This window comes from Liolophura sinensis, chromosome 11, assembly GCF_032854445.1.
Source record: "Liolophura sinensis isolate JHLJ2023 chromosome 11, CUHK_Ljap_v2, whole genome shotgun sequence".
Classification (NCBI taxonomy): Eukaryota; Metazoa; Mollusca; class Polyplacophora; order Chitonida; family Chitonidae; genus Liolophura; species Liolophura sinensis.
The window spans coordinates 14,771,626-14,799,230 of NC_088305.1; the positions used below are offsets into that span (position 1 = coordinate 14,771,626).

Here is a 27,605-nt window from a genome sequence, read left to right on the forward strand (position 1 = left end):
ATGTCAAATACTCTGACATGGGGTCAAATGAATGGCCGAGATAACCAAGATGGTTTGATAACATATACATGTGACACGCACAATTCCCAAACTCTTTAGATGTTTTATTTCCAGTTAATCTATTAAACGTGCTTATACTGGTATAATATTTATGTTTCACTCGAAGATTTTTCCCGGTCTTCTTACGACAGAATACTTTGTAATGTGTCAGAATTATATTCAAGACCGCTATTTGGACAGAATAATACAATTCTTAATTACATGTTCTGAGGTAATTCATGATCGTTTAACGCCATACACACGATTTTTTCACTTATGCGAAGACGGTTACGTTTATGGGTGAAGGAAACTGGAGTACTCGGAGAAAACCACCGACTTTTAGCCAGCTACTAACGAACTTTAACACGTGTGACGCATAGATACATGATAGCGCACCACACTTACGACTGCACAAACAGTCACACGAGTGTCGTCGAAGACTTACTGCCCATGCGCGGCCCTAGAACAGTAAAAGTTTACTAGTATGTCCAAAGATGAACAGCGAGAGCATTAGTCACTGAGAACCAATTTAAAGCATGGACTTCACGGGGAGAATACTGGGTACCTTTTTTCGAAACCACCGTGCTTTGGATTTACATCTTGAAGTAGATCCTTGTTTAAGTTCATGCGCCAATGCCCTTTGGCGTTGGCCACCGCTACATCCCATCTCAATGACCAAGCACAATGTGCTACCTTATTTGGGTATTAAAAGCTGCTCAGTTTTCTGAACGATGGTGGTGGGGAATGATGTGTATACTGCCCTTGTTAGGCGAAACTAGACAGCAGCAAGCGCTGAACCGAGATGAGAAGCTCTACAGGAGAACGGTGTTGTTGTTGTGAATAGTGTTGATCGAGGGGAGCATTTTTGTTACGTGCATGCGTATAACAGGCCTGATTTCACAGGTTACGTTTGATCATTTGCCAATTATTACACTGTCATCGTTGCTCTCTTGCTTTCCTCTGTTTTTTTTGCAAGTCTTTTATCATATTTAATGACATGTTCGTGTATATTAAATGTAAATTATAGCGGGCAGGTTTAAATCTGAAAGAAGAAAAACTTTGATGTAAACTGTAAGCAAGATGAATACATTGTTCTAGGCTTTGTGGCCTGTAGCAGAGAATCAGTTAGCCATTGTCCTCCTTGCGGAGGACAACAGAGGAACATTCCTCCTTTGGATACGTACCGTTGTTGTTGTTGGCGTATCCGGCAAATCGAGCCGTAGGCACAGAATTTTGGCCAGGAAGCCAAAGCAAATTTTCTTCACGTACTCGGGGACTTCCCTACCGCGCACTCCTTTGTGATGGATGTTCAGAGTTAAAACAGTGAAGCCCGTGGCGAATGACACAATACATATTGTTATTCCATAATATAATCCTGAAATGGAAGCAAAACGGGGGAAATGGTAGTTCCATATTAACATGCTGGCTACGGGAAAACAGCAAAATAGTCTTCTACGACTTAAACCTTAACAGAAGACGTCAGCACATTACATTTAATTGTGTTTAATTTCACCTTATTAAATTCACATTACTTTACAATAATCACGGTTTTCTCACTGTTTTTTTTCTTTATTGCACTGGTTTACTTCTTTCACATGTTACTTTGGTGCGAAAACCAATGAACCTAGATTAAGTTTGACAATTTTGCTGACGTAAGCCTAGGCTGGATTCGATCTCTCGACCTCACTGGACGTTTACTCTGTTATTAATTTATTTGTTTGATTGGTGTTTTACGCTGTACTCAAGAATATCAAGAATACGGCGGCCAGCATCATTAGGAAACCGGGGGAAATCCACGATCATTAACTTTGCTCCATTCTATGAGATTAATATAATTCCGGTAGATTCTAGTACATTAATTTTTTTCGGGGGGGGGGGTGCTTTTTCTTCATTTAAAAAATCATGTTTCTCTGTGTGTAAGATAAATGAAAAATTGAGGTCCTCATCGAAATGAATTTAAATTAGTCAGAGTATATAAGTACACATACATGAAGTAAATAAATAAGTTAATAAATGAATCGTTTTCCCATGCACAGCCTACAGCAAACTCACCTATTAAAGGGAGGTCATCGGATGTGGGCGGCATGTTCTCTGCCACGAGCATCATGAAGACAGTCATTGACAGCAGGGTGGTTATACCCATCGTCACTTTCTCCCCGGAGTCCGAGGGTATATAAAAGCCCAGCAGGGCCACTAGAGTGATTAACACGCAAGGAAGCACCATGTTAAACACGTAAAACAAAGGGCGCCTCCGAATTCGTATATAGAACGTAATGTCAGGGTAAGGCTCTAGGCAGCACGAATAGAAAACAACATGGCGCTGAACTTCCAGGTTCAAGAGGTCCCATTCACTGCTCTCGATGTAATTGGATATATCGCCTTTATGGGAGTTCATTGTCAAATTCAGCTGATAGCCGTCGTACGTCCAAGAGGCGAACAACATGTTGCACTTCTGCTCGTCAAACGGGAAATACTTCACGTCGATCATGCAGGAACTTTTGAATATGATCATAGACAGCCACGTGACGTTGCCGTCATGTGACACCATGACGTTGGTACTAATGCTGGACATGTAAGACGAGACGTCGGCACTGAAATGAAAGAGAAAGTGACAGTTAAAGAGTCCAAAGATCACGGGATTAAAAGCTCTGATGAAGCAATGTCCATTTTGTTACACTACTCATTCATTGGCCAAGTAAGTGCAGCTGTAATATTAAGAATTCTATAAGTATTGTGAGTCCAGTACCGGTTTGATCGGTCAGAATAATAGCCCCTATACTTCAAATGCCAACCCACGACAAAACTTCGCATAATTTTGTTGAATATGTGCGAAACGGCCCAAGGGTGGAACTTATCTGGGCGAAGTTTTAATTCGGAAATTAATTTTAATACCCACCCGTTTGAAAAACCGACGATTAAATGGATAAAGCGACCCAAACTCACCAGTGAAGGCCTGAACCAAATCTGAGTCAGTACAGTGACCTGTTTTGTAACGTTAGACCAAGTTTTACCAAGGTACAGTTCAGTACAATGAACCATTTTACCAAGGTACAGTTCAGTACAATGAACCATTTTACCAAGGTACAGTTCAGTACAATGAACCATTTTACCAAGGTACAGTTCAGTACAATGAACCATTTTACCAAGGTACAGTTCAGTACAATGAACCATTTTACCAAGGTACAGTTCAGTACAATGAACCATTTTACCAAGGTACAGTTCAGTACAATGAACCATTTTACCAAAGTACAGTTCAGTACAATGAACTATTTTGCGGTCGTTGTCAGTTCATGTCCAGCTCTCGTTGGCTTCCTCTCCGACCGTAAGTGGGAAGGTCCGCCTGCGGATGGTCGCGGGTTTCCGCCGGGCTCTGACCGGTTTCCTCCCACCATAATGCTGGCTGCCGTCGTATAAGTGAAATATTCTCGGGTACGGCGTAAAACACCAATCAAATAAATAAATAAATGAAATATTTTGAAAGAAAAAATTGATTAGTGACAGACGAGAAATAAACCTATCCCTTTCTCCCCGGTACCTGTAGAGGACATGCATGACAACTGTGTTATTCTAAAAATATTGATCTGAGCTTGATTTTTTGTACGGAAAGTTATTATCGAGTAACCCATTTCTAATCACCGTCTTAACATCGTCTCTCGTATCAGGAAATCCACATATATCAGGATAGCTTCCACTCGATCTCCTCTCAGTCATCTTTTTAGCCTAGCAATGATTGTCCACTTGCAAGCAAGAGCCGCATTTCCATTCCTGGAAATAACCGTCCGTTTCTGACCCAAACATTACATGCCGAGGTCTTACACTATGAACGAGACGCATTTAACGCCGCACAAAGCCTTTTAAATGGAGTTCGTTGTTCAGTAAGTGGTATGAATCCCTCATTAGTAACACCGGTATAAAATATTTAACAAGCCTATACTTGTTCACGTATAAATACGACTATATGTGGAAGTTATGAAAGAATAATATTTATAGACAGTCTATTGATTATCTGCTAGCTTTAAATAACCTGTATGTACGAAAGCCTGTGAAAGACATCTACATTCCCTAAATAGAGGAAACTTCAGATCGTCCATATAACACATTTCACTTTCACTTGTACAAAAACGACAACAGATGTTTTGTCCTTACGACTAAAGGGTTAGTCGTAATTGTTGACATTGTTGAATTATCCTTCAATGGCTGGCAGTATTTCAGAGAATCCATCATGAGCAGTACCAGTGTCTCGTCTTATAGCATTTACTGGATGGAGTGTGTTGAGTGACGATTTCAACCAAAGTCACAAGTTATTACTACAAAAACTGGTGCATCAGGGATATTCCATTAAAATAGGTCCTTTTAGTTCCTTAAATCTCGCACTTGTGAGATACCATGGATCTCTGCATCATAAATGTGTCTGTTTCCGCTTAATGTGTTAATCTTTTATTATATTGTAATTATTGGGGCCTCCGTGGCTCAGTTGTTAGCGTAAGGACCCAGGAGCCTCTAGCGAATGCGGTCGCTGTTAGTTTAACTGAAGCTCTCCGACCGTAAGTGCGAAGGTTTGCCAAAACCTGCGGATCGTCTGCCCGATTTCCTTTCACCACAATGCTGGCCGCCGTCGTATAAGTGAAATATTCTTGAGTAAAACACAAATCAAATATATAAATATTGTGATTATTGACCAAGAATTTCATTAAGGTTGGCTACCTCTGTACAAATGTCTGTTACGAAGCTTAAATTTAAGAATTCAAAACATATGGGTGGGCATAGACAATCTACTTGAAGTTTGGATAAACGTAAGAGGGACAACGCAGAAAAACAATGTGTGATTTGCGTACACATTCACATATTACCTGAGTTAACAGGTGAGTCTGGACTTGAGTAATATAACGGAAGACACCTGCCTGTAAATCAGTAAATACAATGTACTGGAACTCACTTGTTGTATAGCAACACATCCGGTTTCCAAATATCGCTGTGCGGTAGACGGACCACTTTTATATTATCATATTTGCCAGGGTCCCATTTTAAATTTTCATCTATCCATGCCTGGTGAGAAAGAAAGAAATCAAAGGTATACACAGGTATATATTTAATCGTAGGCGTTGTCTTAATAATGTACATATACGATCCCATTCACACACCTGTAAACAAGTACGTATTTAATCTAAGATTGCATTCTGTAAAAAAATGTTGTTAATTCCGTGGCGTGGAGTTTAATATAAAGTAACAGACCATGTGCTGGTCAGGTCCGGTATAGTGAATTACCTCCCTTTCTTTGCCTATGTTTTTTAAAGTTTAATGTCACAGCATGATTCTAACTAACGTTCAAATAAAGAAAACATCGATGAAAACGGTTTCTATAAATACCACGTGCTGTATTGCAGTGGCATCATTGGTCACACAGACCTCCTGAGCGTGAGATGGCCTCTACAACTATATTTTATTGCGTAATGTAATTTTTTCTTCGCAGATGTGTCCATATAAGTGCGTTTTCCATAAACATCTTTCGGAGCGACAGCTGTTCACCTGGTTGGAGTACAGCACATCTTTAAAAGGTCATCGATTATAAAGAAGTCTTTCATAGTTTTAATGAAAGACTAATGTTTCAATTTCATTTAAATGTTCAATAGAAATTTCAATAGAAATTATTTCGAACAACGAGCCACATTATCCGGTTTACTTTGATGCACACTGCGTACTAAGACAATCAATCAAAACAAAGTCCCTTTGACATTTGTAAAAACATTAGTAAGACCTTAGTCTCAAGCCATTAACATTTTGAAGACTGGCTGGCTGGGGTTTTCATCAATGTAAACCATAGCCTTATCTTCGGACACTCTGCAGAGCATTCCTCGTTAATGTCGGGGTACATGTACTGTTTCTTTACTGATATATTACCGGTACAATCTACAGCACAACAGAACAGATACTTTTAACGCAGGAAAGTAAAAATGTAGCTGCGATTAGCAACGTTAATTTATGACGACACGAAATATGTCTACAGGTGGAATGGCCCCGTTTGTCTTTAGCCAAAGAAGTTTTTGGCTCAAAATGCCTAACACACGACAACAAATTTCACCATAATTATAAAAAGGCCAGACAAAAGAAATACTGCCAAAATTAGATTCGAACTCTAAGCCATTTTGTCTCTTTGGGAAATCCTTTATTATGCTGAGTGTGCAGTGATGAGCTCAGACCTCGAACCACTGTCGTGTTTACGCAAGATAGGTTTGTAAACGAGACAAACAAATCCATGTTTATCGATTGTGCTTGTTTGTTCACAAAGCCACAGAGATGCCATGTATCTGTGCCTCTGACCTTTGAAATTCTGACGTAGCCTGAACACCATAGTGTGCACAGGCCTTTTGTTTTTGTATTCTTTGCTCGATTGAAGCTGATTCTATCCTGGGAGACAACGCACAAAAGACAGGACACAGTGCGATTAAAAAGTCTTCGCTTGGTATTAAATATTTATGGCCATTGCTGACTTTCCTCTTGAATACACTTTGGCACAGTGTTCCGGAGAGCCCAGAGCTAATATTTAAACATGGCGATGCAAAATGTTACCTATCGTATTAGACATGTTTTTAAGATGAGGTAGTATTGTTCCATGCATGTGACACACCTACATTCTTCTATTATGATGTGACCGAATACACTTTGGCACAGATAGCACAGTTGGTAGAGCGTCCGCTTCGGGACCGGTAGATCCAGGATCAATCCTTGGTCGAGTCACACCTAAGACTTTAAAAGAGGAAGTTGTAACTTCCTCGCTTGGCGTTCAGCATGAAGGGGATAGTGCAACGACTGGTTGACCCGTATCAGTATAATGGCTCGGGCGGGGCGGCTTACTTGCCTTCGGTAAGTCGTCTCAGTGATGCAGCACTAAATAAAAGAGCGGTGGAAATCCGTCCTGCAACAAGGAGGCACATTACACGTGCATGCACCCTAATGATTCCTTCGTCGTCATATGACTGAAAAATTGTTGAGTACGACGTTAAACCCCAAGCACTCACTCACTCACTCACTCGATTATGATGTTGGCCTGGTCTTTCAACCACAAGACTGTGATGTTTAAACATTTACAGTGTTTTTTTATTAATCCTTAAATCCTATGGTATAGTTGGAATTTGGCAGATAAATGAATAACGAATCGATGTGATAAATGAAATTCTGATATGTACCCTTATGTTCTTGCAATACAATGGGTTATACATGTGTGAATACTGTAAATGTTTACTGATTAACAGTAGCTTCTGTTGCTCACTGTTATGATTTACAAGGCCTATTCCAGTATCTCAGCGTATCGCAAATTTGGCATGGACTTTACCATCTATCACAAAAGGCTATAATGCTCTTTTCAGCCTTAATTTACAGGCAATACCAGAGTACTGAATTAACATTTATATCACATAGAGATAGCGTGATTTAATACAATTTGCGTGTCGAATCCACTCCTGCACTATTATGGTAATGATTATGGCTAATTGGGACGACTGGGAGATACTAAAATAATGTCACAGTTCCACATAAGACCGATTAAGTTTTTTCATAGGCCCAAATTATATTTCATCTATTTCGTAGCATATTGTATTCATTCTTGTATGATAGGGTTCCTCAACTCAAGTGAAATAAATCTGGTGAATCTAATGTCAACTCATTACCTGTTCGTGATTTAGGGATCGTTTTATAACGTTTCACAATCTGAGAAAAAAATATATAAACGTACAATATGTTGCAAAATGACATGAGAACTTTGGTTAAACATTGGTAAATATAACATTGTAGACATTTTGAAAATGCCTCTACTTTATACATGTATACAGGTTTATGTCCCAAAAATTAATTGCCGTTAAACCATATTGTAGAATAGTTGCCACGAGCGACGCACATCAGTCCGCTTATACCAGGCCTTCACTAAAATCCAGCCTGTAGAGCATAACGCTGAGAAGAAACAAGATTCGATGGCGTGAACTAATTCTAACGGTTTAATAAACAACACAGAGTAATTTTGACTAATTCTAGACCATTAACTGTCAATAAATTGAAATTAACATCACTGTATTTTTATTTAACATTATTCTGCTGAAGAGTTGGTTAGCGCGCTAGCGAAGCGTAATAACCCAGGAGTCTCTCACCAATGCGGCCGCTGTGAGTTCAAGTCCAGCTCATGCTGGCTTCCTCTCCGGCCGTACGTGGGAAGGTCTGTCAGCAACCTGCGCATGGTCGTGGGTTTCCTCCGGGCTGTGCCCGGTTTCCACCCACCATAATGCTGGCCCCCGTCGTATAAGTGAAATATTTTTGAGTACGGCGTAAAACACCAATCAAATAAATAAATATTCTGCTTAAGCCGTGGTGCTATACTGGTCGTGTACCTTTGTACCTTTCAAACACTTACATGAACAGTTGGAATAAATCCTTAACTGATATATCTTGAGAGAAGGTCAGCTTCTTTCTGTGTGTTCACCAGTTACGCGTGACCATTGGCCAGTTATCTCACTGTCAACGCTGCTCAGGTTTTTCTCTCCATACTGTCTTTTACGTCGGATTTGCCACCATATCTCTATACGGGCAATCTAATAATTCAACTATGGCGCCAAAAGACACATTTAAATTACGTCAAATAGTTTGCACCCTATACAAAATGAGAATAATCCTTTAGGTATATACTTCAACTATTTCGTTCAGATGGTCTGCATAAAAGATCGTCGTGGTAAAGAAATAGGCCGCTGGGTTCAACACACCAATGCGGTCGCTGTGAGTTCAAGTCCAGCTCATGCTGGCTTAATGTTCGGCCATACGTAGGAAGGTGCTGTAGCAGCCTGGTTGTGGTTTTTCCCCCAAGCTCTGCCGGGTTTCCTCTCACCATAATGCTGACAGCCGACGTATAAGTAAAATATTCTTGAGTACGGCGTAAAATGTCAATGAAGTAAATAAATATGGGCTCAACAGGCCAGAAAAGCACAATGTGGTTTATTAATTTTTTACACGTATACACGCCCTTGTTTGATGTTTGTTGGAAGTATTTTATGGTACAGCTCTTTTATGTTAATTAAGCATAGCATAAAAATCAGACTTACCTGGTTCAGCCAGCAATTTGTTGTTAAAATTTGATTCTTTTCATCCTAAAAAAAGTCAGAAAAAAGACAATAAAATTAAATAAAAGCTAACACTTTGGAGTTACAATTTAATTCTATTCATCCTGGAGGGATAGAAAATGTAGCCTGTGGTGTCAAGAAATTGGACTTTTACTCCTTTAACCCATGACAAAGAGAGAAAACTTAATAAAGTTACAGGAATAGCTTAGTATTTTGTACTTGATTTTCAATTCTGTGCAATCTGGAAAAACATAAAATTAAAAAAAGAACAAAAAAGTAGGATTTAATGCCTCTGATAACATTGAGGCTGTTTTTTTTAAGTCGCGTCAGTGTAGAGAACCAAATCTTTATAAGTTAGGAATTTATGACTGATGTCATGTTTTGGATGACTAACTGTTACGAATAGAGACGTGCGACTTCTCTTAAATGGAAACACTTTTCTTGTTTTCATTTAGAGTGTTTGAAGTCTCCGATGCCAGTGAATGAATCCATCATTAAATAACACCAGGTTTCGTTCCGTGGCATTAACTTCGAATTTATATCTGTTACGAGAGTAAGTCCCGAGGTTCCAATTACGTAAGGTAAAACTGTGTCCGAAATCTGTCAAGGGCAGGGTTTCGTTCGAGGGAAAAAAAACGAATCCTGCGGCTGGATCGATTGCGAGCCTCTCCCGTCGGTCGAACCTTTGACACGATAATTGGCCGCTGGATAATGACAAATGGGGCCATTACTCCTCAAAAAAATCTGATATTCGTCGACTTTTGACACCTTTATGGTTGTCATCCATAATCTGCATTTCCAATTGGCAAATAATGCTCTCTGACGTACTCATTTTCCGCCACGGATTTAAAACAATATCATTTCTGGATCAAAAAAGAACTTCGTGTTACCGACCTTCATCTTTTATTCTGCTTCTTTTTTTAAACATCGAAATACACTGACCCACTAAACTACAAACCTCGTGAATTTTGCGAATGTGTTAAGCTAGTAGAGGCGCACTTTACCGAAAATCTATCAGCAAAATTATGAAATGATGGGATGCGCCACGGTTGAATTAGACGAATTCAATGGCGATGGAAACATTGTCTTTTTCAAATAATAACATTTACTTAAAATGTTAAATTTTTTATTGAAATTAATATTTTCTTTCTTTAAGCTGCGCCCACGTTAAATTGATGACAATGTTAGTAATACGACAGTATTGGGAAAATCACAGTTCTTACCATTTTGTCTAATACTAAGGTTTTATTGGTGGAATAGGCCTGTTTCTACTTTCCAAACACTGTTTATCATACTCTTATAAAAATGTACAAACATTTCAGACGGCGGAGTATAAATGAACTCGGGACGTAAATAACAATCGACCGTCATGTTCATCACGTTTGAGCTGTGACAACCACCAAACCACAGCAGGAACATGACTTTGAGCTTGACCTCACGCGCATATGACAACCACCAAAACACTATAAGATTATGACCTTTGAGTTTGATCTCAGTGCCACTGGATAAACACCAAGCAGCAGCAGAATCACGACTTTCGAGATTTTCATCGTTGAATGAAATTGGGGAAATATTTATTTGCTGCTGTTAAACTCAGAGAAATTGTTACATGAAAATATCACCCATGTGGTGTTTTTTTTCTGATGAAGACTTTGAATAAATACATCCATTACTTATATTATGCAATGAGCTGTACGCTTACGGAAAGAAGTAAACTAACCAAGCTCACACACATCTGACATCCACCAAACCTCAGCAGTTTGACCTCGCGCATGTGACAACCTTCGAACCATAGAGGACATAGCTGTGTGTCAGGTACACTTGTGTACTATAGAATAATGCCTCGATGGGATTAAAAAATATTGCATTTTATTAGTTTTGTTTAGGAATGAAGAATCTCCGACAGAACGTCCTAAAAAGGCAGGATTAGAAAGTATTGCCGTATTAAAACATTGCTATACAGAATGTTACTAAACACTACAGCAGTTGATGAAATGTCAAGAATAATACGCTGAGTCGGAACAATGGCATCAGCCATTTGGAAATGATGAATTGTAACATTCTAGGAGGGGAAAAGACGTGAAACTTCTACACATGGCTCCCATATATAGAGTAAAGATGAACCAAGCATAAGTCAACATGAAATGGTGAATCTCAACCAAGCGGATAAGGCGGCTCAAAGTTTCTTGCATTATCTTGCCTTATAGAGGAGTAGGGCGCACCATTTCAATGCAAGGATTTTCAAGGCCTATTGGCTGATTTGTTTCTTACACTGAGCATCTAACGGGCACAATCCCTACCATTTGTCTTCGTCATGATTAGTCGCTTTTCCGCTGCAACATAACCTCTCCTCTTTTCTGTATAGAACTCCCAGTGGATCAGACGGAATCAATAGTTTCGATCCAGAATTTAAGAGGGTGAAGGTCATTGGGTTTCCAAATATCGTCATTGAAAGGGGCAAATCCTTTTGACTTTCTTATCTCAGAGATCACAAGATGAATTTCAAGAGTAACTTCTGAATTAAGCGAGACGATGTTTGACATGGGATCGGGGCATTTCGATTCTTCACAGACTTACACTTATCGACAGTAGGGCATTAGTGTCCAGATAATTCCCCATCTTGGCAGATTCTTAGATTTCCATTTACCTCTCTCTGTGGTCGTTACAAAAGCAGAGTGACGGCCCTGATCCTAAATCCTGAAAGATTATTTCATGAGGGCAGTTAAAATCCCAGTTTTCATCCAGGCTGTGTAACACCGGGAGAGCGATAGCTGTTCCTACTTGCTGGCTTCCTATAAATGTTCCAGAAACTTCGTATATCATTTTCTTTTCCAAAGCGAACGCCACTTAGTCATACGTATATATAAGTTGTTAAGAAGTAGGCCTGTAATTCGTTCTGTGCCAGCACATTTCTGCACGCGAATCTTTAACTGGTGACACTCCAAGCACGCTAACCTCGGGCGAAGGGGCCTCCGCGGCTCAGTTGGTTAGCGCGCTATCGCCGCGTGATGACCCACCAGCCTCTCACCAATGCGGTCGCTGTGAGTTAAAGTCCAGCTCATGCTGGCTTCCTCTCCGGCCGCACGTGGGAAGGTCTCCAGCAACCTGCGGATGATCGTGGGTTTCCCCCGGGCTCTACCCGGTTTCCTCCCACCATAATGAATAAGTGAAATATTCTTGAGTACGGCGTAAAACACCAATCAAATAAATAAATAATAAATAACTAACCCCGGGCGGATACGTCTTCTGGTACATCTATGACCTGCAACATAATTTCCTTCCCACAACTCCCCGAATGTACATGACGTATTATACAATGCTTACAAATTTCGACATGTTTTTATTCTCCAATGTTAATTTTTTTTGAAGTTTTTTATTGGCTTAGTGTTTTACACGCTACTCATGAATATTTCACTTACACGACGGCGGCCAGCATTACTGTCTGAGGAAATCGGGCAGAACCGGAGGAAAACCCATGATCATCTGCTTGCTGGCAGATCCCACGTACGACTGGAGAGGAAGCCACCATGAGCCGGATTTGAACTCACAGCGACCGAATTGGTGGGACGCTCCCGCATAACTACTAGTTCACAGAGCACCCCAGCCCTTCCACCCCCCACCCTCCCTCCCCACCCCTCAACTCCGCCAAAGTAAACTTATTGTCTTATTAATTAATTAACAGCTCTAGATTGATATCATCCAACCAGTTCCTTACCTGAGTGTCAAATACATCTACTGAAATTCATGAAATGTACGTGCAGCAGATACCTGTTGTTTATCTACTGCTGGATTTGGCATTAATGCTGTTCAGTGGTCATATATGGCAAGTTTTTGTCGTTTTCTGAGAACGTGACATCTATGGAAACCTGAAAGGACGTCTTGAACGAAAGCGCAAACTACTTCCATAAACAAATCAATTGTTTTTCTTTGTAAGCGGTATTTAACCTTTTTAATATCTATTCAAATTTTACAGCATGCATCCTGATACAAATACCGATTTATGTCTCTTACGCTTGCATTTGCGCATGTCTCAGGGAAGCAGAGGAGAAATATTCGATTTAAGACGAGATGACAGTCAGATTCAAGGAAAAATGTCACGTTCAATGAAATTCCCAATAGATTGAAAAGCTCTAAGTGAGAGCGTTTGTCTTTGGATTGTTCCTTTGAAGCAAAAAATATCATTTTTATTTTCGATTTTGTATTTCTTTTTTTTCACTGATTTCAGTTACACAGTTACGTAACAACTGTTGAAAAGAAATTGCGCAATATTTAATCCTCCTCACATTCTATCAAGTAACAGTGAGGATTGATCAAAAGAGACAAATTTTAGGACACTGAGTTTCTGAAATGATGATGATTACAGACACTGAAGTTCGGGGATAGTTTTTATTTAGGCTTTTGTATTTGGGAATTTTTCTTGACAAAGGCGTTTTTTGTGATTCTCCATAAACAGCCATGGAGAAAACCAAGTTAAATATTGTTTACATCCTGCCTCTTTTTGTAACAGTCTTAGGTCTTTCTCAGACAGAACGACTTACACTATAATACCACAAATGGTCGTGTATGTTTCTTTATTCATTTTATTACACAGCAATATTTCACTAAAATACGATGACCATCAACAGGTCACTGACAAACCTCCTCACTTAGAGCACCAACAGGACCTAAACTCGAATCTACTACTCCACTGGTCCACGGCCGATCAGCTTTGACCAGAGTATCACTGTAGGCAAATGGAGCAAGCATGGTCCCTAGTCTGTTATGGATTCGACAGTGTTGTTAAATCGTTTATTGCCTTATCTCCATTCTCTCGCAGTAAAGCGCATTAAAACCGTGGCTTTTTCGCAAAACGGCGGCCTGGGTCACTTTCTTCAAACGCAGTAGTAATTTATGTCTGGCGTAAATTCTACATTATATAATTTATAAATTATACAGATCCAAATTTTACATACAACATATACAATGAATCGTTACTCCACCACTATATAGACCTTATCAGTTTCGTAGCGACACCCCTGTAAAGCGGGCACCAGACGCCATCCTGTCGTGCATTTGACAACAGAAGAGGAGTTGGTCAAGGGTTGATGTCGCGGCGTTAAGCAACTTTTTTTACTCGAAATTCTTATCGACAACTAATTTTAATGAGAATGGGAAATATAAAGACACCGTTAAACTGGTCAGCAATATGCCTGCACACGAAAAGCATAGAACATTGTAATGAAACTAATTTCAAACAGGGAAGCCTTGTTTGATTTCGGTGAATGGATCACCGGTGCGGCTTTATGAACAAGGCAAACAACTCCATTATTTCTCCCGAGTCCAAATAATCGCCAAACACAGTAATCGATCTTACGCGCATGAATAATTGGATATGGATGTCTATTATCTACTGTAACTTTCAAAAAAAGAAGACTGTCAAAATATTTGACGTTTAAAAGGAATATTGAAGTAAGATTTTGAAGAGGTTTAAATCAGTATTTAAATCATCTGTTTGTCGAGTTCCTAACTGCAGTTAGTTTATAGCTAATAAAACACAAAAATGCGAATTTTACATTGATTCTCACGGTAAAAATTATCATCACCGTTAATGGTTATTTGTCCATGAAGGTTTTTTTTGTGAAGCAAAGATCTTGCATTTATCCCGAAATTCCGTTTTCTAAAAGTGTTTAATATGAAGAACCCGTGGAAAGGTCTGCCAGCAACCTGCGGATGATCCTGGGTTTCCCCCGGGCTCTGCTAGGTTTCCACCCAACATAATGCTGGCCGCCGTCGTATAAGTGAAATATTCTTGAGTACGGCGTAAAACACCAGTCAAATAAATAAATAAATATGAAGAACCTATATGACAGCTACAAATAACATCTACTAGGAAGAAATTTTAAAGATTCTTTGAATGGCTTCTAATAGGATTTAAATCAATGACTGGGTGAAGAAAGATTACAATTCCAACAAGTTTCCGTTATGTATTGTCATATCTAATGTTATTACCAGCTAGAATATAAAGTTTTTATCAACAAACCTTCCTACACTGAAACGATAGATCAGATATTCTATTCTTTATTTATTTATTTTTATTTATCTGATTGGTGTTTTACGCCATACTCAAGAATATTTTACTTATACGACGGCGGCCAGCATTATGGTGGGAGGAAACCGGGCACAGCCCGGAGGAAACTCACGACCATCCGTAGGTTGTTGAGAGACCTTCCCAAGTACGGCTGGAGAGGAAGCCAGCATGATTCTATTCATTATGTAAGGCACACGTGTGTATGAATATATTAATATGCCATTAAATGTTAGAGATATGCCACCTCCGCTTTAGAACACTCCAACAGTTGAAATATATAGATATATAAATCATATATGGAATGTTTAGCCGTTAATTTGGGTAGATTTAATTCATGTTATATAACTTTCTATTTCCTTCGAATGAGATAACGTTTTGGAATCTGTTCTTTAGTTTCGTTTGTCCGCTTTCGTCATTGTTTAATCAGACTTCACTTAATTAGAACTTTTTTCTTTCAAAAGCTAAGCAAACCTCCAGTATACCTTGACAATCAACGCAATAGGTTGTACATGTAATAACAGTAAAATTACCGTATTTCTGCTCGGCCCAACGAGTCAGAAAGACGTTGTTATTAAACAATCAGTTAAAATGACCTTACCATCAAAGGATTTTGCCGGAGACCAAGCTAATCCCGAATCAAACTCGTACCAAGATAATTAAGAAGGAACCATGTGGCGTTGAGGTTTATGCAAATGAGCTGGCTGGTTTGACAATTAATCAATTATTAAAAAAGAAAACGGCTCGCATTTGCAAGTGATCGAGTTAACCTTCATCATCAATATATGCTTTCTAAAAGCGACTGTGTGTCTCTAAAAGCGACAAATTTGAACATGCACGTGGGTGTGCATTTTTGTACTTTGTACCACTTGTACACAGTAGTTTCGGAGTGCAGTGAAAACATGCGAAATGATGCTGAATGCGCCTGACTGTGCGATATAACAAGACTTACAACATCGAGGGTAAAACCAGACCAGCGACAACAGTGTGATAGCTGCCAAATGGTCACATGTAACTCCTGAAATACGGTCTCCTCTCTCTTCTACTCAGGTATATACTGGTACAATAACAATATAGATAAAGAGAGTATTCACTTCCACTTTAAAATGGCGTTTGCAGGTTCAACTTCACAGAAGAATATGTATTACGTGCAAATCCTTTTGTCTAGGACGCCCCAAAATTTTGTGCGTGTAATACGTATGCTCAACGTTTTAAATATTGTGACCAAAAAAAAACGACATTGAGGATTAGCACAGTATTTTGTGGGAATATGTGGTTTAAATGTAGAATTTATTTATTTATTTCATTGGTGTTTTACGCGTTACTCAAGAATATTTCACTTATACGACGGCGGTCAGCATTATGGTGGGAGGAAACCGGACACAGCCCGGGGGAACCTATGGCAGACCTTCCCACGCACGGCAGGAGAGTAAATGTAGAATATAAAATAAATCATATTTTGCTGATCATATTAAGTTAAGCACGTCATTTTTTTTGTCCCGAGCTGTAAATTTTGACAAATGCTCGACCAAGCATTTTGGAGGAGATTTAATGTTGTCCAGTATAAACCATCTAATTAAAGGGATATAGAGAATCGTTTCTGATTGGCTGGTGTAAAAGATAGGCGAGTCGAGGTTACGCCTAGACATAGCTGAATTTATAGAAATGGCAGATTTATTCAAGCGTGACACCAGCTGTAGGGTTTACTGTCAGGCAATATCCCTTTAAAATGAATGGTAAAACATGGGCTTTAAAAGTTCGCTTAACACTTTCCTTATTTTATACCAAAATTGCTGAATTTTTCCGTTTAAATATGCTTTTCCATCTCGTTTCCGCTCCTATTGCCCACACAAGGTCATTCGAGCCCTGCAGTATAGGTTATATTGATCTACTTCCGACAGACCCGTGCAGGTTGTCGTGGGGACATCTGCTGATCGTTTGAGCAACACGTTAATCTCAACTTATAAGATTTCAGTGGAGATTATTGGTGTAAATTGTTCTGGCATTTCATTCTGAGTGGCGGTCTGATGGGCACAGTACATTTAATATAACCGCATGACCCATTTCCGCTTTGCTCGTAGGTTTCCGTTAAACTTGAATTCATCCAAACCAAATCGAAGCATCGAAATATTACGATGCTCCAGTTTGCCTGATTGTTTTTCGTTCAGGCCACAGATTCACTTTGCGATCAAAAAAATCGTATACTCTGTATTAGCAGGCTACAAACCCTTCTGAGATTATGTCTTCTTCGCCTCCCACGCCATCACCAACCATTACTAAGTTTATCTCAATGTTTGCACTGCCTTTGAAAACATATTTATGCTACATACCCTACTTACATTGGGTAAAGATGCTACCATGTGTGAATTTTTTTGCTTCCAAATACATGTACCTTTTAGTGAAAACAATGCAGAGAGTTATCTCTGATGTGAGGCTGTATGGCTAAGAAGCTGTCAATATCAAGCGCAAACGTCCTGACTGAGCGAATAGATTGTACAAGACATTAAGCGTTCTATTTTAACATATTGTTGGTGTAAACGTTTGGGAAATATTTACCGATTGTGCAGGCAATTGTACTGTAGCACATTATTGGTGGGCTAAAAAAATGCATCAATTGCTAGTAGCCCTCCGTCGGAAATACAATCATCTTGTTTTTCATTCGATGGTGTTTACAACGTACTTGATTAACCAATTCATTTCTGTCTGACCCAATGTGTTACTTTTTACTGCCTTGCTCTTTGACATCATTCTGCCTACTGTGTCCATCGTTTTTCTTGATAGAAAAATAAATATTAAACCTTTCAAACTGCCCAAATTAGGTGCTTCAAATTTCATCTTTACTGTATGTAATGTAGTTTTTTTTTCTTAGTTATCCATTGATATTTAAGTGATTTCGCAAACTACAGTGCCATAGGTAATTGACAGATGTAATTTGTCAGTGTCTGGATCTGGACCGGATTTGTTATCCAGAGTCACAAACAGTCCGTTATCTAGAGTCACAAACAGTCCTTTGTCCAGAGACACAAGCAGTTTGTTATCCAGAGTCACAAACAGTCCGTTATCCAGAGACACAAACAGTCCGTTATCCAGAGACACAAACAGTCCGTTATCCAGAGACACAAACAGTCCGTTATCCAGAGACACAAACAGTCCGTTATCCAGAGTCACAAACAGTCCGTTATCCAGAGACACAAACAGTCCGTTATCCAGAGACACAAATAGTCCGTTATCCAGAGACACACACAGTCCGTTATCTAGAATCACAAACAGTCCTTTGTCCAGAGTCACAAACAGTCCTTTATCCCGAGAGAGAGACAGTCCGTAATCCAGAGTCACAAACAGTCCGTTATCCAGAGTCACAAACAGTCTGTTTTCCAGAGCCACAAACAGTCCATTGTCCAGAGTCACAAACAGTCCGTTGTTCAGAGTCTCAAGCAGTGCGATATCAAGAGACACAAACAGTCCGTCATGCAGAGACACAAACAATCCGATATGGGGAGTCACAAACAGTTCCCTGATCAGAGTCACAAACAGTCGGTTATATAGAGACACAAACAGTCCGTTATCGTGAGACACATACAGTCCGTTATCCAGATTCGCAAACAGTCCGTTATCTAGACACACAGACAGTCCGTTATGCAGAGACACAAACAGTCCGCTATCAAGATTCACAAACAGTCTGTTATCAAGTCACAAACAGTGCGTTATCCAGAGACACAAACAGTCCGTCATCCAGACTCACAAACAGTCCTTTGTTTAGAGTCACAAGCAGTCCGTTATCCAGAGACACAAACAGTCCGTTATCCAGAACAACAAACAGTCCTTTGTCCAGAGTCACAAACAGTCCATTATCCAGTGACACACCATGACGTAACAGATTTTTGAAAAAATTCCTCCACTAGCATGTTGCTCAGTGTCACAAATGAATCCTTTCTTTTCAATTCTCAATATGTAATTGTAACAATTAAAAATGTATGCATGTGTGTGCCTTTATTATACTCACAGCCACACATTTAGAGATGCGGTCTACACTTGTATGTATGGGTGTGTATATCGGTGTGTATGTACATACATACATACATATATACATACTTTGTACTTAACAATTTTCAGTCATATGGCGACGAGGAGATATTGGGTGTGTGGTTCATGCACTGTGTCTTCTTGTGGCAGGGTGAGTTCATGCCGCCAAAGTGCAGTCGCCACTAAAGTATCATACCCAAGACACCAGACATGACACTCCAACCAGTCCCATTATAGTGACACCGGAGAAACGAATCATGTTTTCTTGCTCTAACCTCTCATGTGCTGAGGTTTACACTTGTAGCGCAAGCGTATATACGCACATATATGACAGTCAACTTACCACGTCTATTATTTGAGCTAACGCTAATCCAAACGTAACGTTTAGAGCGTCACTGGCGTTTCTGGACGGCCGGATTCTTTTGTCGTATTTCACCATTAAATCACGAACTAGCCGGTACTCAAATTCATCTCCAAACACCATGATCACTGCAAAATAGAGACAGTGAGATTTATTCAAAACAAAAATAGACGAAATGACACTCAGTCTGGCATTAGCCAGAACTTCACCCAGTCACCAAATATAATAATCAGTGAATGACATTAAATCATGCATCATGTTAATCTTAATGGAGAATAATAAGTTAAAATAAAGGCAATGACATTTAACCATGCCCAAAACGCATCCCAAAACAAAATTAACATTGACAATAGCGGTAACACCATTCAATCATCCACCATGTTCAACTTAAAACCCAATAATAATTTAAAACAGAAGGTATGACATAAATCACACAAAATCTTAAAAAGGAATAATCGTTGAAAATAAACACAGTGACACTTAAGAAGTCGCTAAGCTCATTTAAAAGAAACAATAACTATTGAAAATGGAAGATTTTGCACGAAATCAAATTCGTTGCCTAAACTTCAACAAACACAGTAATCACTGAAATGAGAGGCAATATCATGAGACCCAGCCCAATTTAATACGACAACAACGCACCGGAAGCTATTATCACTGAAAATAGAGGCAATTACATTGAATCAAGCACTATTCAGTACTTAGAAATCACCAAATACCACAATCAGCGGCAATGGAGACGATAATCTCGAATCAAACACTACCCAGCACATATCTCATCACCAAAGACAATAACCAGTGGAGATAAACTCATAACTTTAAATTGAGCACTAGCAGGGTGCTAACACTCCAAAATTAACCTAACATTCAGCTCAATTCTTGATCGTTTATGCCATGGTTATGCCATCCGAATGAGGTAGTGATCTCTGGTAAAGCCTGTGTAAACATTCTGCGTCAATGTAAATACGGTGAATATGTGTGGACACGGTGGGACAGTGTAAATATAGCGAATGTGTGTGGACATGGCGGGACAGTGTAAATATGGTGAATATGTGTAGACATCGTAGGCCAGTGTAAATCTGGGGAATATATGTGTGGATATGGTGTGACGGCGTAAATATGGTAAATATGTGGTGAATATGTGTGGACAAGGTGGGTCAGTGTAAAAACGGTGAATATGTGTTGACATTATAGGGCAGTGAAAATCTGGCGAATATGTTTGAGCATGGTGGGCTACTGTAAATAGGGCAAATTTGGGGAACATGGTGAGTCAGTGTAAATCTGGCGAATATGTGTTGATATGGTGGGGCAGTGTAAACATGTGTGGACATGACGGGGCAGTGTAAATCTGACGAATATGTGTTGATATGGTGGGGCAGTGTAAACATGTGTGGACATGACGGTACAGTGTAAATCTGGCGAATATGTGTTGACATGGTGGGGCAGTGCAAATATGTGTGGACATGACGGGGACAGTATAAATCTGGTGAATACGTGTTGACATGGTGGGGCAGTGTAAACATGTGTGGACATGACGGGACAGTGTAAATCTGGCGAATATGTGTTGACATGGTGGGGCAGTGAAAACATGTGTGGACATGACGGGACAGTGTAAATCGTTGAATACGTGCTGATATGGTGGAGCAGTGTAAACATGTATGTACATGACGGGACAGTGTAAATCTGTTGAATACGTGCTGACATGGTGGAGCAGTGTAAACATGTGTGGACATGACGGGACAGTGTAAATCTGTTGAATACGTGCTGACATGGTGGAGCAGTGTAAACATGTGTGGACATGACGGGACAGTGTAAATCTGGCGAATATGTGTTGACATGGTGGGGCAGTGAAAACATGTGTGGACATGACGGGACAGTGTAAATCGTTGAATACGTGCTGATATGGTGGAGCAGTGTAAACATGTATGTACATGACGGGACAGTGTAAATCTGTTGAATACGTGCTGACATGGTGGAGCAGTGTAAACATGTGTGGACATGGTGGGACAGTGTAAATCTGGTGAATACGTGTTGACATGATGGGCTAGTGTGAATATGGTGTATATGTGTGGACATGATAGGCCAGTGTAAATCTGGTGAATAAATGTGGACATGATGGAGCAGGGTAAATTTGGTGAATATGTGTGGACATGATAGGCCAGTGTAAATATGGTGAATATGTGTGGACATGATAGGCCAGTGTAAATATGGTGAATATGTATGGACATGATGGGCCAGTGTAAATCTGGTGAATATATGTGGACATGATGGGACAGTGTAAATCTGGTGAATATATGTGGACATGATGGAGCAGTGTAAATTTGGTGAAAATGTGGACGTGATAGGCCAGTGTAAATATGGTGAATATGTGTTGACATGGTGGGGCAGTGTAAACATGTGTGGACATGACGGGACAGTGTAAATCTGGTGAATACGTGTTGACATGATGGGCCAGTGTAAATATGGTGAATATGTGTGGACATGATAGGTCAGTGTAAATATGGTCAATATATGTTGACATGATGGAGCAGGGTAAATTTGGTGAATATGCGTGGACATGGTGGGACAGTGTAAATCTATTTATTTATTTATTTATTTATTTATTTATTTGATTCGTGTTTTACGCCGTACTCAAGAAAATTTCACTTATATGACGGCAGCCAGCTTTATGGTGGGTGGAAACCGGGCACAGCCCGGGGGAAACTCACGACCATCCGCAGGTTGCTGGCAGACCTTCCCATGTTCGGCCGGAGAGGAAGCCAGCATGAGCTGGACTTGAACTCACAGCGATCGCACATTGGTGAGAGACTCCTGGGTCATTACGCTGCTTAAACATAACGAGTTAACATAAACATGATGAGTTCATGTGAACTCTGTGTGAACTTGATGAGTCAATGTAAATATATGTGTTGGAATACTGAAGACCAAATATTCACTTGTGCGACATTAATTTATTTATTGAATATTCCACTGATACAAAGGCTGCCCATATTATGGCGGGAAGAAACCGATGAAAGCCCGAGAGAAACCACAGGCCAAAAACATAGGTGGCGATAACTACGATAAACAAACCATTTTTGGCTTGCGACAGAAGGAAGAACAGTGGTAACGTTGATGTATAAGGATACTTTGTCTCAGAAAGCAATGACGATGGAATACTTATGTAACTGCAACTGTATTTTATTATACGATTATATTTTGTTCGCCGTGAAAGTAGCATATTTGTGGACAATATCTGATGGCCACTCGCCTCGGCAGTTGAAGGCTGTCATACTTTCTTCGGTGACTGGAGCAGACGGCGTTAGTCTCGCGCCATCGCGGACATATCATGTGTAACAGATCGCATCACGCACGCTATTTTTCCCCGGAGAATTTCTCCATGAGGCATTGAAATGAGCCGACGCAAAGAGACCATTCGGTCAGTTTATCCACTTTACCGATGCTTCAGTCGTCGGGCGGATTGATCTGGCGGTGAATAGATCTCCATATTTATTACTCCGCCAAGGGACCGAGTAGCCTTTGTTACCTCGCGGTTCATTGGTTCACGAGAGGCTGAACATTGCCCAATGGAGCTTGTTCACTGATAACGCACCAGACGGCCAATAACGTCAGACTTGGTTAAGTACCGCCGTGTGGTGTGAATTCTTCGCGGTAATCTGAATGAAACATCTCCGTACATGTATATACGCCTGGAGATATAAAGTTTTGAGCATAACTACGATAAATGCAGTATATTAAGTAATCTTGTTCGAAAATAATAACAAGACAGGAGATCTACCAAGGTGACGACTGCAGTATCTGAAGATCTGTACCGGCGATCGCAGTATGACTATGGAGAAGTAAACGTGTCAATAGCGCAGTTTGAGTTCAAACTCTATTGTCACCGATGGTAAAGGCCCTGCTGCACCATTTGAATTGTCATAAATGTTTGGCAACTACCTTTGATTACATGTACCATAAGATGGACAAAAACTTCAAAAAAGTTGTTCAGAGTAGACGATCGTTGGAATGTTTATGAACTGGTAAGTTGTTGAAAGAAAGGGCTGTCTCGGTGTCTCCGGAATATGACGAAACAGATCATCTGTAAATCTATGTAAAAAAGTTGCCCTTACACTTTAAGTCACATGAAATTAAGTTCAATGAAAATCTCAGCTATTGTTTGGTCTGTCAGCAACCGGCGGATGGATGGTCATGGATTTCCCCCGGGCTCTGACCACCATAAGAGCTGATCGCCGTCGTACAAGTGAAACATTTTTGAGTATGACGTAAAACACCAATCAGATAAATAAATCTCCGCTGTTTTATCAATATGAAACAATCATATTATCAAGTCCAGAAAGTTTGACCAATATTTCAGAAAACTTTTATTAGGAACAAGGAATAAGATTTTCTTCAATTTTTAGCACGATTGAAAAGGAAAGACTTAAAAAGGAATTATTAATATCAAATTGTCATGTTCGCCGCGTTCATCTCACAATTCCAATCCATCATATTTCAAACTAAGGTAAGATAATATTCTATTATAAATACAAGTAAAAATACAAGTTATAAATACTATCCGCTCAATTCACGTTAAAAGCAAAACATTCATTTTGAAATAATTTCTGGAATCTTCAGGGAAATGAAGAGAATTATAATAGCCTCACGTTACTGGATACATTGTTTTATGACAGCCAGAAGTATTTCCACATGCCTATCGCGCAGTGATCGATTCCTGTGAGCCCTACGTTTCACATATAAAACTATTCATCGACATATAAGCAAAACAAATCTCGAATGCATCGTTTGACTTTGTCAAAATAACTAAATACATGACATGAATAACTTACTTTATTTTTTGCGGGCTAAAGAAATAATGTTTACAAAAAAAACAGAAACTGATTATTTTACAATAAGAACGGGACTTCTGAAGAAAAAAAGGCAAAGCTCACAGACGTGCACTAGAACATAAATTGTGAAGTGTAATATCGCTTAATAAGAATCGCAGGAGTGATTGATAAGGACACTTCTACTTCACATACAATAAGTGTTATCTTCCCATGTGCTTTTCGGAGTGCTACTGTTGTTGTCGTAAAGGTACAGGTGACATTTGAGCGGGGATTGAGTGCTTTTTGGACCGCCACAGTAAGTAACATCCACTAACGGACAAACAGCCGTTTATACATATTCCAATTCCCCTGATGTCTATTAGATTCACGAGCTCCCTTGTTGGTCACTACCTCATAATTTCTTATCTCCTCCTGAATTGATGCTTTGTAGTGGACAGGATGGAAGAGCAACGAACCATAGTATTAGATAGTCCTTCAATCTAGAAGGACCGGAAACTAGGACAGCGCCATGTTATATTGATCCGCCAGTGGTCAGTCGGGCGCAGCACAGCGGCTCTCGCCGCGACGTTGAAAAGCTCTTCCACCGCCATCAAATAGCACGTATTTACTGGATAATGATCACCTTTTAATTAAGTCACACATCGTTAAGAAATCAACTGAAGTCGTAAAACTGGTGTGTATTGGAAAACGCAATTGCTTCTATCACCTCCAGACTCCTTCTATTTATCTACCGAACATAAAGAGACCTATAGTATTTCTGGCACAATGTCATCTTGGCACAAACCAATCCTTTAGCATGCCCCAGTGTTATATTGCCTGTCTGCCGAGGAAGCATTTAGACAAGTCGTTAAAAGACGTACGTTTATCACTCAGTGCATGTTCCCTAGGCCAGTTTTCGTCAGAGGATTTCCCTTGTTTTTCCCGCGAATATTAACAAATTCATTTATTGTCGGATGTCTTCGTGAAAATTATTAAAGTTTTAAGTTGGTTTTAAGTTGGCGTTTATAAATACACATTAACTATAATGTCTGACACTGAAGACCAAACCAGGTTCAGCACCAAGGTCCACTACCTCAAAAATGATACGCCACCCCATTGTAGCTCTTCTGATGTCTATGGCGTGTTCTACAAACGTAAAATTTACATACATACCGTAATGTATGTGTCGTATAAATGAAATATTTTTGAGAACGGCGTAAAAGGCCAATCAACTAAATAAATATGATGTATGGGGTCCAACATCATAAGATTATCGTTAGAATTGTTCTCCACTGCATATTATAAAAGACTAAAACACATTAACATGAAGTATACGTTAGATGAAAGACTATTAAATATTGTCCGGAAAAATGGTTGTAGACGCCAGCATGAGAGCCACGCCCGCGCTGTTTTGCAGTCACCAGCATAAGAGTTACGCCCGCACCCTGTTGCAGTCACCAGCATAATGGTTATGCTGTATACTTTCTAGTCTAGTAAAATGCATTTAAAACTTTGGATTCTACTATGGCCTTTTACGACGATATTGGGACCGGTGATGTCACGTCAGTTTTGTGTCACTTGACACACATAGATTGCTATATTTCACCATTCAAAATGCATCTTCAATTAGAGCTATGAATACATTCAACAGATGGACCCTTTTTCAAGCTATTTTTCTGGACTATTTCAAGCCAAAAATATTGCTGTGACGTCACTGAAAGCCTCTGGGTTCCTACAGAGCACCATAGAAAGCTATGCTTTAAATGTATTTTAGTCAGACTAGAGTCCGGTGGAAACCCACGAACATCCGTCGGTTGCTCTCACAAAATTCACATGTACGGCCGAGGACGAATTAGGACAATAACCCAGTTTGTCAACAAAGGTATCTTCACTAGTTAAGTGAAACATCATTATATATAGTTACCTTTCAAGGCGATGGTTAGGAGAATAGCGGGATATATGTACAGCTTGTACATGGCTACCACCTCCTGTGCCGCTCGTGTCACTCATCAGCCTGCAAAGAAAAAAAAATGAACAAAATCCAATTACTGATTTCCTCATAATCTGACGCTATATCAAACCATCACTGCCACAGCAGCCTAGGGATATAGGTTATAGAAAGGACAGGCGGTATAATAAACCAACCAGAGCGATGACAGGTCATTCGTAACTAAGGGCCTGCAAAAAGGTTCTCATTTTGTTTTCTTTTATTTATTTTTTTATTTTTTTTTATTATTTTTTTTGTTTTGGCTTGGTGGGGGGGTGTTGTCTTTATTGACGTGGTGGAAGCCGGGTGATGCCATAACCGATTCTAACTTGTGAATGCATAATGAGCCATGGCTCAAAGCAATTCAAAATATCTACAAACCGTTTGAAAAGGAAAATACTATTATAGACAGTGCCTCCTTTTGGTATTTATTTCAGTTAAGTGAAAAATTCAATATTTAATCAACGGCTAACTCAAGGCGTTTGTTGCGAGCATTATCAAAACGACAGCAGTATGTGAGGCTAATATCTTATCATAATGACCTAAGGTAAGATATTTGTCCTGCAACTGTTTAAGACGTAAGTAATGTTTGTTTCGAGAAATCCACATTAAAACCCAACAGTGTTTTTAAATAACAAAATCGATGAAAATCGGTAGCGAATGGGACAGAAGAACCCGAGCACAACAGATAGGAAAGCCGGGCACAGTAGACAATATAGCCGGGAACAGTAGACAAGAGAGCCCGGGCACAACAGACAAGAGAACCCTGGCACAACAGACAAGACGTCAAGTGTTTGATGGAAGAAAACTGGGCATTGCTCTCAGAAAACTTCAGTACCTTGAGTACGGCGTATGAACCAGTCAAATATATAAATAAATACTACTTTTTCTTGATGGTAGACGTTAATAATTCTAACTTAAACACCTTAGGACAGACCAGATTTGTTGATTTACTGAAGTCTTGACCAGTTTATAGGTATACGACTAAAATACCACATGGCAGACATGGTACGGTTTTATCGATAGTAAAATGTAAAATGGCTTTAAATGCAGAACTCATCAAACCAGGATCAATCCTGGGACGACTCACACCTAAGACCCGAAAAGACGAAGTTGTAACGTCCTCGCTTGGCGTTCAGCATGAAGGGGATAGTGCAACCACTGGTTGACCCGTATCAGTATAATGGCTCGGGCTGGTCAGCTTACTTGCCTTCGATAAGCCGTT

The 27,605-nt window shown here is 39.7% G+C and overlaps 1 protein-coding gene across 1 annotated transcript in view; it reads right to left on the reverse strand.

The window, feature by feature from the left end:
• The window catches only part of LOC135477696 (neuronal acetylcholine receptor subunit alpha-10-like), an 85,738-nt gene that overhangs the window by 6,507 nt on the left and 51,626 nt on the right, over window positions 1-27,605 (reverse strand). The window contains exons 2-7 of the mRNA XM_064757888.1: window positions 26,318-26,407; window positions 19,568-19,713; window positions 9,120-9,164; window positions 4,976-5,085; window positions 2,092-2,630; window positions 1,224-1,414 (exon numbers count right to left, since the gene is read on the reverse strand). Of these exons, the coding sequence (XP_064613958.1) occupies window positions 1,224-1,414; window positions 2,092-2,630; window positions 4,976-5,085; window positions 9,120-9,164; window positions 19,568-19,713; window positions 26,318-26,369 (1,083 nt within the window). The 5' untranslated portion in view covers window positions 26,370-26,407. The remainder of the gene's footprint in view (window positions 1-1,223; window positions 1,415-2,091; window positions 2,631-4,975; window positions 5,086-9,119; window positions 9,165-19,567; window positions 19,714-26,317; window positions 26,408-27,605) is intronic.